Source organism: Hoplias malabaricus, chromosome X1 (assembly GCF_029633855.1).
Source record: "Hoplias malabaricus isolate fHopMal1 chromosome X1, fHopMal1.hap1, whole genome shotgun sequence".
NCBI classification, from domain to species: domain Eukaryota; kingdom Metazoa; phylum Chordata; class Actinopteri; order Characiformes; family Erythrinidae; genus Hoplias; species Hoplias malabaricus.
Window position 1 is genome coordinate 20111000 of NC_089818.1, and position 19970 is coordinate 20130969.

Consider the following 19970-nt stretch of genomic DNA (forward strand, 5'->3'; position numbering starts at 1 on the left):
GAGAAACGAACTTTTCCACTTACGAACCGGGTCACGGAACGGATCAAGTTCGTAGGTAGAGGTTCCACTGTACCTGTTTTTGTATGTTTTAGTTAATACTCATCTATTCTCAGTGGTGGTGTGAAGTATTTGCCATCCTCATGGGTCCAATCTCAAACATCCCCTTAATGTGTGGATCAGTAAACACTGGGTGGTGAGGTTTTATTAAAGGTATGCCAGTTCTAATAAAGAGCAGGTAACCAATTTAGTGCTAGATCTTTTGCGTTCTACCCCAACAATGCTAAAATACTTATTGCTAAAATACACATTTTCCAGTAGCATTAGCATTTGTTTGTTTGTCTTTTTGTGCGCTCCAGAACAGCAAGTACAGTATCTTGTAGTAAATGTACTGATTTATTTACAGAAATATGCGTGATTTTTGTTTTTAGCATACTAGTGAATTGACAGAGTTGCAGAGTTGTATTTTTCTCTGTAGTTTGGTGGTTCGATCTTTAAAAAGGCATGAGTTGATTATAATTTCAGTCTGTTGTTGAGACGATTGGAACAAATTTTGATTCTGAGCTGTTATTTTAATGCCTCGATACTTCTCGACATGTCGACCTACTGTTAGCAAATAGCCACCATCTGTTGTGGTCATTGGCAGAGAAGGCTATAAAACTAGTACTTACGTTTCATTAGTCCTAGAGCATAATTATTTAAATATTAAATCCTGAATCATGCTTCAACGGCTTTCTTTAGTAGCCATTTAGCATTTTACAAATACTCTTTGACTAAACACCCACATAATCACTCGTGTCTAGTTGATGTCCATTAATAGTGTCAACACATGGATTTTAGCTCTGCATTTTTCATACGAGGACTCGTAGCTTTGCTGTTTTGGTCTATGTCACTGGGTTCAGAACTCTAGTACCAACGTGTCAGACAGCAGACTATTGCTTCATTTGCTGTGACCCAGCAGCTGCTGAGATGAAATGGCACATTTATTTATAGAACTCACCATTCACATTTGAATCTTAGCGGAGTGCTACATGCTACTTAGCTTTAAAAGTTTCACTTAGTGCAGAAATGTGTGACAAATCTAAACCAGTGTTCACTGGCGTGGTTTTGTTGCTAGTCTCAGAGCCTAGCAGTATCAAGCACAGTGTGAAAGTAGGTCATTTACCTGAGGTAAATTACACTGGAAAGTACAAATCCAACAATATTTCACATACAATATTTGACTCGTAATCATATATTACTGTTGTTGGACATACCATTCCAAAACTATGGGCATTAATATGGAGTTGACATGACTTTGCAACTACAAGAGCCGCCAGTCTTTCGAGAATATGCTGCTAATAGAAATTTTGAGACTAACAGAACATTTTGGGACTCTGTACAGAGTGCTGCAGTAAGAAAAGTTATTTTTGTGATTCAGCACTCTGCAGCCTCTCTCTAGTCACACACATTAATAGCACTTACACTTGACTGGGGCAGCTCTAGCAGGATGGTACATTTCACAAACTGACTCGAGGCAAAGGTGGCATTCTTAAACAGTGCCAGGTTTGATGTTACAGACCAAAAATGGCACCTTTTGGTACAATATGGGTGTGGCCATGCACCTACGTACATGGAAATAGTTGCTAGCCATCTCTGGGTAAACCGGATTATTGTTCACAATTCAAGCAGCCTCTTGATAAAAGGTCATTTATGAAAAAGGAATGTACTTTTATGATGGCTATGTTAAGAGCATAATCACAGAGCAGACAACCATCAATTCATAATAAAGCCCCACTCATGGCAAATGTCAGATGCAGAAATTCTAGACCTAAGAACGCAGAGGTTCTTTAGAGCCCTCCTGAGAACAGTAAGGAAAATCACACCATATACACAACTTTTATTGAACCAGGCACCAAAAATAGACAAGTCAATAGCATGTTTCACTTTGGGTTTGGAGGATCAATGCAAAATCCTGGGCAAAAAGGAAGAGGGAGGGGGGGGGTGGGGAGAGTGAAAATGTCTCAGAGAGCGAAATCACTGCTGGAACGCTTGGAAACAATAAAAGGGCACGATGATGAACGCATCCAGTCAAAACATAATATCCACCTTCACAGTCAGAAAAATACAGACACCCACACAATATAACTCCGAGATACAATATCACCGTACTTCTATTTCCACTTGAAGGAAAGGAATCATGGATAATGCCTATGCACACATGCAGTAGGAAAGTAGAAGAGCAGCACACATAGGCCTACCTTGTGACGGACGAAAGGACAGGCATCAAGTTCAATGGATAGGCACTTCATATTTCATTAATTCCAAACACATGTGCAAGACGCTTTAATCTCTTCTACGGAAACATGGGTATTGAAATGAATATCAAACAGACGCCCCCGCTTTGAGCTTTCACTGCGTCCAGAATCCCTTTTCAACCTTTTCATTTGAGGGATTTCCGCCAATCACGAATCACAAAAAGTCATTCCACCTTCTGTGTAATTGCACTTCTCCTGTTCATCAGAGAACGGGAGCCTCTGCTCTTTTAACGGAGCTCATAGAAAATCTAATACCTGCAATTTAATACATACCTCTGCACATCTATGAACAAAGAATCGTTTCTGAGCGCTGGAGATGGATTTGAAATGGTCTCGCTCCTGCAGGTTGTCCAGGGTGTACTAAACTGAACTTAGGTCACTGTCTTCCTGAATCGATATGGTTTCCCCAGTTTCTCTTCTACACACAAAAAATCTTCAGCGGTTCTTAGTTCAGACATACAGGTCTAGAAAAGGCCTTAACAGGTGTAGGGTTAAGGTTTACAGACATGATTCTGTAGAGAAACTGTATGGACTGTGCTAGTATCACTGGCTAAGCATTTGTTAAAGAAGTCATATTCATTCATTATCTGTGATCCTTATCCAGTTCAGGGTCACGGTGGGTCCAGAGCCTACCTGGAATCACTGGGCGCAAGGTGGGAATACACCCTGAAGGGGGCGCCAGTCCTTCACAGGGCAACATATACTCACACACATTCACTCACACCTACGGACACTTTTGAGTCGCCAATTCACCTACCAACGTGTGTTTTTGGACTGTGGGAGGAAACCCACGCAAACACAGGGAGAACACACCACACTCCTCACAGACAGACACCCAGAGGAAACCCACGCAGTCACAGGGAGAACACACCACACTCCTCACGGTCACCCGGAGGAAACCCACACAGACACAGAGAGAACACACCACACTCCTCACAGACAGTCACCTGGAGGAAACCCACACGGACACAGAGAGAACACACCACACTCCTCACAGACAGTCACCCGGAGGAAACCCACACAGACACAGGGAAAACAAACCACACTCCTCACAGATAGTCACCCGGAGGAAACCCACACAGACACGGGGAGAACACAGCACACTCCTCACAGACAGTCACCCGGAGCGGGACTCGAACCCACAACCTCCAGGTCCCTGGAGCTGTGTGACTGCGACACTAACTTTCTGCAGCACGTAAAGAAACTATAAAAATATTTAAATGTTTATCAAGCTCCTGCACAGTTTGGACAGGATACAGTTTGGTTCCTGCTTATGTTCTGGTTACTTTCTGAGTGAAAATATGTCAATGCATAAGGGGAACAAACATGAATATGGCATTTTCTGCCCATATTATAACTCCAAGTTGTATTTATTAAATAAAAAATATATTTAAATGTAAAATAATAAATGGGCCATAGCTGATGCATAGGCCACATTTCATCTTGATCAGGGATTTTAGTGGGTCCAGAATCATCAGGTGCAAACAGGAACACACCCTGGACAGGGCTCCAGACCATCACAGAGTAACTGGATTAAAATGTTCTACGTAAATGGTTTGCGCTTATTTCCACACCAAAAAAATAAATATATAAAATCGACTGTATTAACTCTAAGTGTTTTTCAACAGTGAAACCTACAACAAATGGATCTCTGATTACGCCTCAGAAATCCCATTCTGATACACCTCCTGGAATATATTCCACATGAGCCAACAAAACAAACAAAGAGCAGCACTGACATGGCATGCACTACTGATGCACCATGGAATCAGATGATAGCGACGTTAGCTTTCCTACGTGCCACTGTGGAGACACTTGAGCGTTAATTTGATTAAAGAGCTCTCCAGGCTCTTACTGAAGACACTTTCAGAATCAATGAAAAACAAGTGGCTCTAGAAGGAGCCAAAGCCAGGTTCGTAACATTACACCACTGCATTTATGACGTGATGAAGATAAAACTGTCTACAGTGAAATCACTAATACATTGACACAGGTGTCTACTATAAAATATGCATTTGAAGGAACACTAGGTAGTATTTTTACCTTCAAATTACAACGTCAAAATCATTGTGATGCTTCTCTGACATGGAATTGGAAGAACAGAGCCTCTGTCTGTGCTAATCTGGGCTCAGTACTGCAGAAACGTCACTATGTAACTGTTAGAGAAGGGTAGGATATCCTCCTCCCTCTGTGATCGCTGTATAAGTGAATTGAACAACCGGAGGGGGAGCTGAGGAGCAAAAATACCAAACTTACCTAGTGTTCCTTTAATCAAATAATGTTTACTTACTACCAATGTGATCAACTTTGGTACAAAAATAAATAAATAAATAAATAAATAATGCAATTATCCGTGCAGATACGCCTACAAACAGAACTCAACAAACATGCCAAAAACATTGTGCAAATACTCAAGTATAGGTCCATCATACACATGTACACCACAGGTAGCGTAGTATTCACATCGACAGTTTAAAAGTCCTGCTGTTGTACAGTAAAACTGTCCATCAGTCGATATGTGCAGTTTGTCATTCATAAGGCTGGAGGGTGATATCATTCTGTAAAAATACTCGGCTGAAAAAGTCGGAATTGCAATAATCAACAAAGAACCGCAATCCCAAAATTCCCAAAATCCGGAAAAATATGACCACATAATCACTCACATGCTTCAGTGACGCCGTGCAAGATTTATCAGTTTCCCAAAGGGATCAATAAAGTAAGACTTCCAAATAAAAAAAGAGGGTAACCGGATTAATCTTGTAGTACAGTGATACAGAAAATTGATTTTTTTTTTTTTTAAACCACTCTCACAAGTTGTTGCACTCCAAACCGAGGATAAAGCATGCATCTAGATCGGTTGTGGTGACACTTCAAAGCTTCTTAGCGCATATGCAGGGCACAGAGCAGCTGTTTTAGCTGTACAGATGTGTCTGCGGATGTGAGTATACACAATGCTCTCCTCAAACAGAAACCCACAGGAGACCATAAACAGAGGGAAAACACACACTCACAAACACACACTTACAAAAGCACACTTACGGTTGCAAGTTCTATTTACAAAGGTGTTCAAACATTGACACATTGAACCCTTCCCGCGACCCACTGTTGTCCTCAAACTGGAAAGGTGACTTCTTGCAACAGGAAGGAACGAGAAAAAAAACATTACAGCAAACACATCTGTGCACCCAGGGTCATGTCCAAACTACTGGGAGACACCTTTATACAAAAGTTCCACACCTTCTTGTGGTTATAGTAGAATTCCGCTGGATGGCCACTTAAAGATTTGTGAGAGAGAACCTAGAGATAGGAAAAAGGAGTCTAGGAGATGGGTAGGTAATGCGAATCTTGTTTTAGAAGGAACAGATAGTGCCAACTGATTATAGAGTTTATCAAGTAGACCTTCCACATACACTGTCAGAAAATATATTTGTTGTTTACTAAAGCTACAGACAGTGGAAATGTCCCTTTAAAAAGGTACAGCAGTCCAGTTGTGAACCTTGAAGTTACATTGCATTCTCTTCTCCAGTGCTTTTTCATAATAGAACTGTTTTAGTAACAAAAACAATAATCTTCTGGAGCTGAAAGAAGATATATGAAAACAATTAATCTTTAAAATCTACAATTATAATCAAACATGGTACAAACAGAGTGAAACGTACAACCAGGGTCAGTTTTTCTGAGAGTGTATGTGTATTGATAAACAATAGCTATTAACGGTTACCCTTCTGTTGCTATGCACAATTTGCATGCCATATCAACCATCCAGCAGGGGGCGTTGCTACAGGGGCCTCCTTAGTTGGAAGCCAGTCCTCCATTTTTATGCTGTGTTCCATTTGCCTCGGATTTAAGTCGGATGTTGGAGCTGGGAATGCCATCACACCCGAGTTGACAGCGTTCCAGTTAAACATTAAGAAAACCCAATGCACTATGTTTTCATTGTTAGCTTGTTCCGGTTTAGCACTGTTAGTGATTTCTGTGATAGCAACAGCTACTTTTTCTTATATTTCTACGCATCCAAACACCCTGGGAACACATCCATGTTTAGTAGTTGGACATTACTGTGTGTATTACTGATTTAATGAGAAACAGATAGAAGTGCTAGTAAACTGGTTGATGTTACTGATTTGACATGCTGTTAGTGTGCGGGCAGCCATCTTGAATTCTGAAATCAGGATTGGTGAGGCTCCACAGACTTTTCAACAAATCCAACTTGTGTGGGCATTCCATTTGAAGTTCCCTACGTGGAACTCCAAGTTCAAATGGAACATAGCATTAGCTACCATTCGGGTTATAGGTCAAATCCAATGGTGACTATGTAATTGGTCATAGATGGGCTATAGTCAGTAACTGTAAACTAAAATAGTACATCAATATGGGAGGAGGTATGTTATAAAATGGCCTCTAGATACGGCTAGTAATCTGAGAATTCTATGTACACAGGAAGTTAAATTAAAATAAGCATGGTCTTCTCTACCGCGACCCTGAAATGGATTAAGAGGTGATGATGATGATGATGAAGATGTTCTTCTCTTAGACTTTTCTATTTTAGAACAAGTCCAATTGTTTGGAAACGCTGGTATGCACTAGAATCCTGTCAACAGCTCCTTCAGAGGTACTTCTCTCTCTCCAAGCAGCGTGTCCCTTTTCAAGCTAGTGCCTTTGTTCACCACTTTCATCTTGATGGCTAGATCTTTGACTTGAGAGGCAGGCAGGGAGTCAAAGAAGAAGTCCTCGTTGAAGACAGGGTTGCGGCTGTTCTTAATGATGTTGCTCCGCTGCTTCTGCAACTTGCCAGGATTCAGGTAGAGGGCTACGCAGCAATTGATGCTCTTCACGTCCATCTGTTTATCGTAGAGATCTTCAGCAGCCAGCACACGCACGCGCAGTCGTGCCGCCTCAGTGTCGTAGTCCGTACAGAGGCGCAGCGTCCCCCCCTTGTGCAGGACAACAGTATGTTGGGTAAGACGCTCCATGTTGCCACTCCCTGCTCTGCGGCCACCCATGGCTGGAGAAGGAGGACAGCGAAAGCGACGCTGGATATTTGGACTGGTCTCCACCGAGCTGCACTCATCCGTTGACAGTGATGAGTGGCGAGCAAATGTCCGCTTGGCTCGGGACACCTTGGCCTGCGTCTCGTGGGTAAACATCTTGAGCAAGGACGCAGAGCGGGACAGCAAGGGTGAGTTAAAAGGTGAAGATTCAGCTGATGAACAAGTGTCACTCTCGCCGCCGCTGAAGTAGCGGTACGGATTTGGGTGCGAGGCACTGCAATCGCCCGGATCTAGGCGGTTGCCCGATTGAGTCTTGCGCTGGGTATTGGGCGAAGTTAAGGGGCTGGTTGGGTCACTGTGGAAGAGGGATTCCTTGCGGCGAGTGTGGGGGCTTTCCATGAGTGTAGCAAACCCATATGATGTTTGAGCTTTGGGCACATAAGGCAGAGACATGGCGGTCTGGGACTGCGGGTCAGCGTTGGTGGTAAGGTCTCCCACTTCTCCCACAGCCAAGTCATCGGCACTCTCGATCTGGATGATGTGGCGGTTGGCAGCCTTCAGCAGGTTCTTGGTGTCCCCGGCAAGCTTGCAGATGAGCCGGGGGCTGCGTGAGCCACTCTGGGGCGTCTTGCGGCAGATGGTCTGCTCGGAGGTGGATGAGTGGAGCCCATTTTTGGGCTTCAACTCCGGTGTCTCGGCCTCTGGGGGGCAACATACCAACTTGGGCGGAATGAAGAAGTCGGGGATCTTGTCGGGAGTGAGCACATTGCTGTGGGTGGGAGCTCTGGACTGTTTGTCCGCAGAATCACCCCCTCGGAGCACGTTGCCCTCCACTGAGCCGCGGATCTTCTCCAGAAGCCACATTCCTCTCGGTTGAGGGGAGGGAGAGTGGAAGGAGCCAAATGCTGCACATGAAACAAGACCAAAATTTGATCACTTAACATCACAGTGGCATTAAGGGGTCTTATGCATCTTAGGCTTTTTGTTTCTATTAAATATATACATTTGTTATCTCTCATTAAAATGATTCCACAATATTTAGCTTCTTTCTATTGTTATTATTATAATTTTATTTATTTATTTTTGGTGGAGGGAGGGGGTGTCTTGGCTTGATCTGGTTTCAAAATGAAGTGGGTGTTTAAAGCTGAGGAGGAGAGGACAGGGCTATAGCAGGACCAGGGTTAAATCCTCTGTGCCATCAGTGGCAACACTTGCACTATAATATCAATGTAGTCAGTTTACGCATCGACCTGAGGTGGCTGTCCAACAGTACGAAGAACAGCTGATACAATACAGCAAGCACAACTGTTTCCAGCTAACACCTACGGCATTGTACTTCAGCAATGTCTATTGGCATTTACTGAAACCAGCTGTCTCCCTGTCGCCTACATCTCTGTGTTGTGTTGTCAAGGCTGGCACCTGGTCGAATTTAGATGGTTTCATTGTGAATATTGAGAACTACTCTGATGCAATTCACAGAAATTTCACAGGCTGCGTTTCAACTTCTTTGACAACAGCAATGGTATGTTACAGACAACAATACCTGCCAGGCTACAACTGAAGGCTGGTTTTCACTGTTGTTTAACCTAGCAGGACTAAAGGAGCGTGTGTCATTAGGTATCACTTTTTTAGAGGAAGCATTCGTGACAAAAAACAGTACAACATTATAATTACATAATTACTTTGATCTTGATTAAACGCAGTCAGTGTTGTATAATGGGGATGAAACAAAATCATTTTTGTTTAGTGTAAACTACGTTTGATATTTGGAGGAAAGCATTAACATCTGCTTTGACAACATACAGCAAGTCATCCAAATTACTTCCATCACTGTTCCGAGTGTTTGTCCCACGTATTTTATATAAATGTTATACCTTTTTTTTCAATTCCTGAAATATTACAAAATAAAACACATTATATTCGGTTACATACCTCTCTCTCTCTCTCTTTACAGATACTCAAACATCTCCACAGACATTCTCCTGCTCCACATTGTGGATTTAGACCTGCTGAAAATAACTTTTTTTTCTTTCCAATCACTTTCTACACACACCTCCAACAACCTTTCAGCACTCGCACTTTCTGTTTCTTTTTTTTTTAACGAGTTTGTGTTGTAATGTCTCGGAAAACAGTTAACTAAACAACATCTACATATTCCCCTCTGCAACCAATAGGAATCTACATCCAATCTGTATATAAAAACAGATATATCTAACCTTTGAGATGAATGTATACATATGACAACTAGAGGTAGCACACATCAACACAATCTGTTGATGTTATATTTTCCACATATCAAATACAAACAAACAAAAAAAACCCCAAAAAACTGGGCACTCAGAATAACAAACATCAAAGAAACATGTTCACGTTTTGCTAGTGCCTACAAATGGTTGTGTATAACGTACCCATCAATGCAGGAATGAATAAATAAAGTAACAAACAATGTTGTTGAAATCATTTTTGAAGTTTTCATTATTGTCTATCACATAAAACGTGCCAAATAAATAGCCTACTATATGTAAATCCACGTGCATGGATAGGTATGTTATAATCAACAAGCCTTGTACATTAAACGTCCATGAAAACGTTTCTTAGACGTTTACTTTTGTGCTTTTGTGTTTGAATAACATCATGTACATACATACATATATGTAAATACATACACACACATGTTATTCAAACACAAAAGTAAACGTCTAAGAAACGTTTTCATGTATGTTTAATGTACAAGGCTTGTTGATTATAACATACCTATCCATGCACAACAAATAAAACCATTCAAATGAAACACAAAACAAATATCACTAACTGCAAGCATCGTCCCTGTAACCGTGTTGTTTTGGTCCGTTGAGGATGTCTCTTACAGAAATGACACTCAGGGAACATAGAGCGAACGAACACGGGGTGGTTATTCGCCGTTAAAACAGACGTACATTTAATTAGGTCTGGGACACTACAACGTTTTTGCAACTTTAAAGAATGTTTTATACAGACGTCGTTAGTTGAATGAAGAAAAGCTGGGATAGGAAAGCTGTTACGATGTTGTCAGCTAAATAAAAAAATAATAATAAATAAATAATGATTGTTAAACCCCTACTAGAAAAAAGTGTTTTATTAGGCTAACGTATTAAACGGTTGCAGGACAAATAAAAAAAATGAAAAGAAAGCAAAGCCGTAAATATGTCTTTAACTTCCTGCTTCTTAAAGTTTGTATGCATTATATTCCATAAAGCGAAGCGTTAACCCACTCAAAGCTGCTGCAAAGGCAAACAGAGCCGGGCACCTGTTGAGCTCCGGCTGCGGGACTCACAGAGAAGTGAAGCCGAGTCCAGACCTTTCTCCGCGGGTAAGTCACAGTGCTCCAATCGATCTTCGGTCCACGCGATAAAACCCCGGAGTTTTAAATTCACTTCTCAGACTGTTTCTCCGAAGCAGTGCTCGGACTGAATGCCGGTGAAGGGAGCCTCTTCCCGGCTTTTTATCCCAGCCCTCCCCTCCCCCTTCCTTCTCCCTCAGACACAACCGTGTTTACTGAACTCAGCCAATAGCAGCGGCTCCGGGCCAGGCTTCCCCTGTCTGAGTTACCCGCCGGTAGAGTCGTTGCAAAAGTTTCAACGGCCCTTTTAGCATCACAGCTAACGATTTTCTGAGGGAAAGCAAGTTACTAAGTAAATAAGACATTTTTATACGTACGTTGGGGAACACCCTTTATTTATTCGACACTGACAAAAAACAAAAAGTAAAATATATGTTAAAGTATATTTTGTCAATGGAAAATTAATAGAAATTGTGTAGAATTAGTTGCAGAAAAACAGCCATATTTGCTTTACACCCCCCCCCCCCCCACGCATTCAATCATCCATTAAACCCCCCAAAATAGTGTGTTTATTAGAATGACATATTTAAAAGTTATTTACAAGAAAAGCTAAATAATCTAATCCCTTAATAGTGGCTTCATTAAATATACATCTACACTTTCAGCTTCATTCAATATACATCCCCCATCTTCACTTTCCTCTCTGCCATTCGCCTGAATTTTGAAAGCCCCACCTCACAAGGTTTATGACATAAGAAAGCCTGGCTGTAGGAATCCCCTCATGTTTTTTGCACATTAAGTATATTAAGTATACACAAGGATATTTTAACAAGGTAAAACCAGACTTCCACTGGATGGGGTTTTATTGTATTTTCACTTTGATAGTCGCCAAAACATAAACTCGCAGGAAAATTATTAAATAAAAACTGCCATATCATTCAGGTGCATTTCCCCTCAAATATGTTAAAAGGAATAATACGTAATATTTTTTCACCTTAAAATAACAGCTTCAAAATCATTTCAGTGCTTCACCGACCTCAGAACAGAGCCCCTGTCATTGCGACTTTAGTCTCAGCACTGCAGAAACTGCACTGTAGACTTAGTAGGAGGGTAGTATACCACCCCACCCAACAATTGAATTTACACTAGGGCGAGCCCCCAGAGCAAGAAACCCAAATCTTACCTAGAGTTCCTTCAAATTCTTTAAATTACTAGTAACTGTACTTAAAACCTGCAGAGGTCTGTTTTGTCATGGACAGGCATTTATTTTCCAAGTAGCAAAACTTTGAAAACCATTACAGTCCCTGCTGGGGTTCTACTGTCCTTAAGACTTTCTTTATGGGTTAATATCACAATGTAAATTATCCTAATGTTTGAAAAGGTGAGCTGGAACTGATTTCAGAAATATTTAATGGTTTTCTAATGGTGTTCTAAAGGAAACTAGTGGTCACTAATGATGTCAGTTCCCATTAGAAAGAAACACCATTAAGTTTTATTCTTAATGACTCTAACTAAATCTTTCAGCAGAGATGTTATGTTACCAATGGTATTTAAATTTCGCACATCTTCGCTGTCCAATCAAAAACTTGTATCAGCATTTTTGTCAATTTTGAGTTCACTACAACATTTAAACACAGCGGTTAGAATATGATTCAAATAGCCTAGAGAACAGCAAACCTCCATTGTTTGTTTGTTGTTCAGTATAAAAGCCCTACACAGTGATGTGCAGGATGTCAGAGTAAAGGCGCCAAGAGAGTTCTAGTGACTCCCTGCTAATTAGCATAATCATACACTTTAATTGCCATTGCTAGGCAATGCAGCGCATCCTCCCTTAATTGGCCTGCTATAAACTGGCTCCATGCAACAGCCAAGGCCTGTGGAAAGTTTGCTTAAAATAATAATAATAATAATAATTTAAAAAAATAATAATAATAATATAAAATGCTAAGCTGAGGATATGACTCTCTGCTCTGTTTCCCTGGAAACTTGGTCAGAGATAATTCAGTTACCATTGTTGTTAGCATTAGGTCTCAGAGTTGCATAATCCTTCAAAGTCTTTAGCCTAATAATAAATAAAACCCCAAGATCCTACATTATATATATTCTCCAGGACTGCCAGGCCTTGTAATGTTCACGCAACACCAGGGATCGATCCAGCGATGATATTTTAGCAATATTCAAACTGCTATAGTGGGCAGACTTGAGAATAACTCAATTTGGGGTCTACTTGGGAGAACATCCTAAAAACAGGATATTTATGTGACATCACAAAAACAAAGAATCCAAAAAAAGGGCAGTTATTATCATTTTTCATAGTAAGGACAGGTAGGTGAAATGAATGTCAAGTAATTTTAAAGCTGTTAACACAATATAACATTTGAAAAGCCTGAAGACACATTAAGTTTTTGTAATATGGGTCCTTTTGAATAACAAGCAAATAAATAATTATTAATTAATAACAGAAAACAGAAACTCTAAGCTGTGAAATTGATTTAATGCTCTGTTTCCCTGGAAACTGGCTAGAGCCACTGAAAAATTCAATTATCCTTGTCCTATTAGTATCAGCTCGGAGTGTTTAATATGTAGTTGAACTGTTTAGCCTAATAGCAATGAACAACTCAAAGGCTTTGGAAAATTAGGCACCTTGAGGATGACCATATTCAGAGGTAAGTCATTCAAGTCTGAAAAGAGACGAATTGAGGCAGTAGTGCTATGGTCTGTTGTGGACAAGTGTGCTAATGCTTAATATGCACACAAATAATCCCAAACAAGAGTAAAAGAATTCAGTTATGTTCTTTGGACAGAATGTCATCGGATCCTCACTGAAATTTTCCACCATCTACAACAGGGTCCTGCAAGGCTTCGAGGTCATTGTTCTGTTTAGTACCATGAGATCTTTCAAGAACTATTTGCACGGTGAAATGCTTGTTTGCATGATTAGCTCTTCAGACTGATGTGTTGTATATGGTTCTATATATCTCACCTTGTTGAAAATGGTTTTACACCGTCAAGTGTTCTACAATAGAAGATGCCTTTTGGTGCTGTATAGAATCATATACCACATGTTCTATTTCACCATGCAAGTGATTCAATGGAGAATCGTTGGTGTTATATATATATATATATATAAACATTAGTTTACCAAGTTTCAGATCTTCCAAGAGGATCAGAAGCTATTATTGCAGTAGAGAGGGACAAAATGTTATTACACACTGTTAGTAAGGTTTGGACCAAGGTGTACCTCTCCACTGTGAATAAACCTGCTAAAGGTACATATCTCAGAGATTGGGTTGTATATTTAAAATAATTCCTTATAAAAACACACGTATTAAAAACGTAATATGTTTGCAGGTTTCTCCCTCAAACATCTGTAAACGACAGTGTTTACAAATTATGACAATTCTGAAATTTTGAATAATTTGAGGAAAAAAAGTGAGAATTTCCCAATTAACACTTTGGATTCTGAGAAGTCTAAAAAGACAGGTTCCCTTATAAGTTGGCCTGTTCTTTCAAAATTTCTAATTCTCTTGGAGTGAGACTGGGAGGGGGGTTAATTTATGTGCGGCGAAGTTAATTTTCCCTCAGCGTGAAAGCCCTGCCGTGGAACCATATTGAATCATATGAGATTTGAAAAGATGGCGGAATTCCCTTTTAAATAACATAAAACAGCAGAAAAACAGAAGTGCGCTGATTGGTTTCTTGCATGGACACCTTCAAACAGTCGCTGGCTGTCTGAGGAGAGAACGGGGAGCGATAAACAGAAGAATATGGACAGAGCTACACACGGAGAGAAACAAACGCTGAACTGTGGAGTCCATTCGCCAGTGCGTTTCCGTGGAAACTTGGCGCGCGCGGCGCTAACGGTTCTCCCTGCACTTGTAGCAGTGACGAATGGCCGCCGGTGTAAAGCTAAGTGGAGAAAAAGGGGAAAAGGCTCAAATTAATAGACAGTCAGGTGCTCTTCGGCGAAAAAAAATAAAGGAAAGCAGATTGAGCTGGAGTCAGACACGAGTTGGAGGCTGAAGTGCTGAACCTTTCGGGGGGGAGGGAAAAGAAACAAGATACAAATCGCCCACATAAACAATTCGATCAGGGCAATAAACAAGGAACGAAAAAAAAACCTCACTGAAGCTCGAACATGAAGCAACTATTTTCGGGCCCACACACTTGAATTTGATCTGTCTCAGTACAAGGCACTGGATTTTATTAAACAATTACTCTATTTCTTGCTGCTCCCTCAGTTACCTGCTCTCTCTCTCTCTATTGTATATCTCCCAACTCCAATTATGTCTCGCTCTCTCAACCTCAATGTAGTATTATTTCTCTCTGTTATTCCATGTATTCTTCTTCTGTTAATATTCTAAATATTAATGACCTCCATGTGTAATATCCCTTTCTCTTCCTTTCTCCACATGCTCTCTCGCTCTCTCTCTCACACATTAATTGTAAGTCTCTCTGTTTTTCTGTTTGTTACCTGGTTGTATTCTTTGGCTCTCTCTCTCTCTCTGATCACATTAACCCAGCAAAGAAGCGGGTGCTCTCATCTGTTGCTATGGGCTTAGCATTAAAACGCAATTAACTAATTGCCTGGAGAGGAGTGTGGCATTACTGCGGTGGAGGTGCTGTGATGAGAGCATCTATTCTAATTTCCCCTGGCTTCCTCTCACGCTCACACAAACCCAGACTGAGCTCTTTCACCACGTCCAAATATATATCATTGTTGCATTACCATAATCTCTATATCTATATATAAAACCAAGGAGTGAAAGATAAACCTCTTGTGGCATTGCCATAGGGCCATTTTGGAGCTGGGAAGAAAGACCCCATAAAATAATGATTATTATTTTTTTTTCTAATTACTGATGGGTGATAGGACAAAAAATATGAGAGAAGATACTCAACCCCAGTAGTTAATTCATTCATTCATCCTCTGTAACCACTTCATCCTGTTCAAAGCAGCTGCAGGTCCACAGCCCACTTGGAATCACAGGACGCAAGGCAGGAACACACCCTGGATGTAGTGCAACTAATTTTTTTTTTGCAAAGTTAGTACACTTATCAGCATGAGGAAACTGGAGTACCAGGAGGAAACCTACACAGACACAGAGAGAACACAACAAACTCTTAAAAGACAGTGCCTAGAGGCGGGGTTTGAACCAACAACCCTGGGACACAAGAGCTGTGTGACAGCAACAATGTCCAGTTAAATACTATCAAAAACTAATGCATTTCTACTGCTCGGCACGGTTCGACACACTTTTTCCTGGTCGCTTTTCCACTAGCCCCACTAAATGTAACCGGTGATTTAGCAAAACCCAGTCAGTCACGAGAAGCATGGGCTTTGAAATCCACAACAATGGCAGCAGTAACGTTAAGTGCTGTTTACTCATCGTGTATTCGCTTGTCCCACAGGTTCTCACTGCAAAGTTTTGCAGCATTCAGCTCTCACTGGAGTTTATCGTCAGCCACCGATCCAAGGAGCCGTTGTGAGTCGGATATAAACAAATGTTGCCGCTGTGGATCTGACCTTCCAACAGTAATAATGTGCTGGTTTTGGTGGTGATCAGCATTTAAGCTTCCTTTGATCCTGACCGACATTGAAAACACAAAATACACCCTTTATGTCCTTGCAGGGATGGTGTGTAAAAATTTTAATCACAGAAATCTGGTGATAATCTATAAATAATCCAAACTGTAGACACGAGGCCAGACACCCATGCAGAGGTAATGAGAACTAGATTAGAACACGGCACAGTAATGTGATGGCTGGTGTAAATGGTTGTTTAATAGTCTCTGGTGGCTTCTCTCCACATTTAGCACTCAGGCGAACCACTGAAGCTTAGAGTCCACGAGCACAAGAAAGGCAAAAGAAAGGAAAACTCAGACTTGGAGGAAATCTGGCCATGGAAAAACAAGTCAGTCAAACACAATGGATGTGTGTAGAAATAGCTCCAAATGATTGCTGCCTGGTGTTTCTTTAGTAGCCTATGGTCATTTCCCTATTCATGCGTACGTCACGATTCATACAGCACACTTCAAGAGCTGCTATATCCATCCACTGCTACATTAGTACCTCTTAGAAATGCTGTTGAGATCTGCAAATCCCGTGTACTCATTTTTCTGAAGGAAAACGCCAGGGGACATGTTGCTCTTCTAAAATTCATGTTCTGCAAATGAAAACTTCGATTGCATTACCATTATTATAACCAGTTTTATGCATGCTTTGTCTGTGTTTGATTCAATTAATAATAATCAATGGTTCCAAACGAGAGGGAGTATTTTCTTGCATACAATCTTATAATTAAGGCATAATTAATTCATCCAAAAGGAAAATTTACAGGAAAGTTGTGGTGTAAACAATTTTCCATTCATTCATTCATCTTCAGTAGCTGCTTCATCCTGATCAAGGTCTTGGTGGATCACACTGACTACCTGGAATCAGTGGGCACAAGGCACAACACACTCTGGACAAGGCACGTAGTGACAGAAACCAGTGACAGGTTTTTGGGCTGTGGAGGGAGACCCAAACAATCCCTGACAGACCGAGGTAGAACACCAACTTCACCACCTGCCCAAAAACAGAGCTGATCAAAAATCACATTACTGGAGCTATTATGCTGTTATTATCAAGCAAGTTCAGTTTCCCAAACCTGAAGTCTCTCAATTCCCTTACACCCCACCCATTTTACTTGTCAGATGTTGTTCAGTGATGGCTCTGCGACAGACACCATACACTCAGGAGACGTTATGGTGATGGTGATTAGGAGAAATATCCAAAAAGGCGATACAAGACACTTGTATCTGCAAATCCGAGCCCAGTGTGAGACTTTACTGAGATCTCCACTAAACCTTCAAACCGACTTTGAGATTCCTGCGCTTTTTCTCAAGAGACATGTCTGAAGCTAAAGTCTGCTCTGTGATTACACTTGACATTGATTAGAACAAACTACAGACATTAAGGAGATATCTTTTCCTCTCCAACTCTTTAATCCTCCTTGGCTTTGTTGCCCCTTTATACTGGAGGACCAGGTCAGTGGTGGAAGGAATTGGAGACGCTCCGCTGTCTGTAATATTCCCCCACACCAACCTGTCACACACACCCACGCTTAACATTAACCCGAGCCACCTCAGGCAGGACGAACGGTGCTTGGGGTATTGAGGCACTAGACCCGAGACAAGAGAAAGGCCGGGAGGTCAGAAAGAGCATTAGCTCGTGCAGATTGGTAATCTACACCCGACAAAAAAAACGTATTACTCGAGGGACAAGTGCTCCGAGTCCACACTAGCCCTACACACACCATTTCCCCTAATGTTCTTCATTGACTCTGTCAAGACTACACAAAGCACTCCTCCAGACTCCCCACAAGCTGTCAGATAATTCCTCCACAGACCACCTTTAGAGACATCCAAGGACCTGTGTTTGAAAAGGTCCAGGCAGTGATATTAAACACCGGAGCACTGGGAAGCTTCTCGCATGATTGAACATTTGGGAACGGATGACATAAATAATAAACCACACAGCCTCGATCTGAAATGAAGGGTATTTAAAGGGAGTTGGTTCCTAGGCTACACCAAGAGCCTCTACCTTTCTGAGAAGACGTCACACCGAAGGTCGGAACGTAGCCGTGAGGATTAGATGGTATTCAGCTGCAAGTGAATATAGCGAGGTTAGATACTGATGACAGATAGTTCTAGATCCCAAATGCCCCTCAGAGTCTTTATAAAGGTACGGAATAATAATCACGTCTTCTGAGAATCAACTGGTGAGTTGCAAACGTTACAGAATAAAAGACCCGATCCATAGAAGAGTAAAATACAAATTTATTAACAAATGGCTTACTACAAAATGTTACTCTGGTTCACACAGGTCAACTCAGGTCAATAACTTACGCAAATACTGAGGACGTCCTGCAGCAGCTGGTAAAGGCAGTGTTAAATAAAGATTTTAATAAACAGAGCAAAGAGCAAAACTACCTCTATGCCTTGGCCTTTATATAATTAGAATAATTTTATTCTGTGTTATGAATGGAATGTATTTATCTCTAAGTGAGTAATTGCATGGTTGCAGTGGGACTATCACCCCAGGCCTCTGACAAACAATGCACTTGCTCATTCAATGCAAACCTAATTGGTCCTAATGACTTTGAGTCTTTGGAGGATTAATATGCTGAAATTATTTTGACTTAATATGACATACTTCATTATCAGTTCACTAAAAAGCTGTGCAGTAGCTTTTTTTCCATCCATTGCTTTTGTGCTGATGACATAAATAAAAGAGTGGGCAAAGCTCTGGGAAAGACTTAACTGACACAACGTGCTGTTCGTAGTAAAGCTCAAGCCTGCACTACCCCCTACTGGTTGAAAGGTTTTCTAGAACAGGCAAAGTGTTTTCTACTGGTTAAACAATCATTAAGCTCATTCATGGACGGTATTTTTTCTTCAGTGGAGGAATAACAATCAAAATATTAGGACTAGGCTTGGTTTTATCTTACGCCTCAAGGTTTGTAGACAATGGACCTGTGCCCAGAGTTTGTTCTGAGAGTAATGGTAATATTTATTTCCCCTGCTTTTATTTACACTACATGTTGGAACATTGCTGTGATGACTTCACTGCATAAACAATAGAGAGGTCAGGTACTGATATTAGCCTCACTGCCCTGTTTGTTTACATAAGAATTACCATTACCAGTATTTCAGCCATTTTAGCTTTGTTTTGTTATCTGGTTTTCTCTGGTCTGTTTGTTCGGGGGCCAACAAAACACCTTTGTTTGTAATCAGAGGTTTCATTTTATTATTTATTTATTTATATTTAAATATTTTAATATTCAATATCTGAATATTTTTAAATTTCTATGTTTTTGTTAAAAGTTCATTGCTCTTTAGTGGGGTGCAGTTGCATTGTTATGCTATTATATTATCTTTATATCAGTGGCATAATATGGTCTTATGATGACAGTAATATCATTTATTACAATTACTTCTGGGACAATATATCAACCTCAAAAAATTGAATCTTTCTTGAAATTGTGAAAAGCCTGTGTGGATCAGTGGATGGAGCTGCTCCTATAACTCAAAGGTAATAATAATAATACTCCTCTCAGACACGTAGCACTGAGCAGGGCCACTTTAAGCTCATGTGCGTCTACTCCAGTGTGTCCCATTGTATTGCTCAAAGCTTTTCTATGGAGATAATCCAAGTCATGAGCTAAGGTATCCACCATGTGGATCCACCAATATCACTCATTATAAAGGGCGTCTACAAACCTATGGACGTACAGTGTACAAATGAATACTGCTTAGTTTCCAATACTGTTAGATAATAACCCCATTGCTGCTGAATGCTAACACATCTACTAAGATTATAAC

At 40.8% G+C, this 19970-nt stretch overlaps 1 protein-coding gene across 4 annotated transcripts; it reads right to left on the reverse strand.

Annotated features, from left to right (window-relative positions):
* Nucleotides 1-3023: 3023 nt before the first annotated feature.
* LOC136675366 (C2 calcium-dependent domain-containing protein 4C-like) lies at nucleotides 3024-15615 on the reverse strand. 4 transcript variants are annotated; one of them, XM_066651870.1, is made up of 2 exons: nucleotides 15507-15615; nucleotides 3024-8190 (listed from the first exon to the last, which is right to left on the reverse strand). In XM_066651870.1, the coding sequence occupies exon 2, from the start codon at nucleotides 8147-8149 to the stop codon at nucleotides 6878-6880; it is 1272 nt and encodes a 423-aa protein (XP_066507967.1). In that variant the 5' UTR covers nucleotides 8150-8190; nucleotides 15507-15615; the 3' UTR covers nucleotides 3024-6877. The 4 variants fall into 4 exon arrangements, with proteins under 4 accessions (XP_066507967.1, XP_066507964.1, XP_066507966.1 ...); XM_066651867.1 differs by lacking the exon at nucleotides 15507-15615 and adding an exon at nucleotides 10599-10848; XM_066651869.1 differs by lacking the exon at nucleotides 15507-15615 and adding an exon at nucleotides 10572-10848.
* Between the last annotated feature and the right edge of the window lie 4355 nt (nucleotides 15616-19970).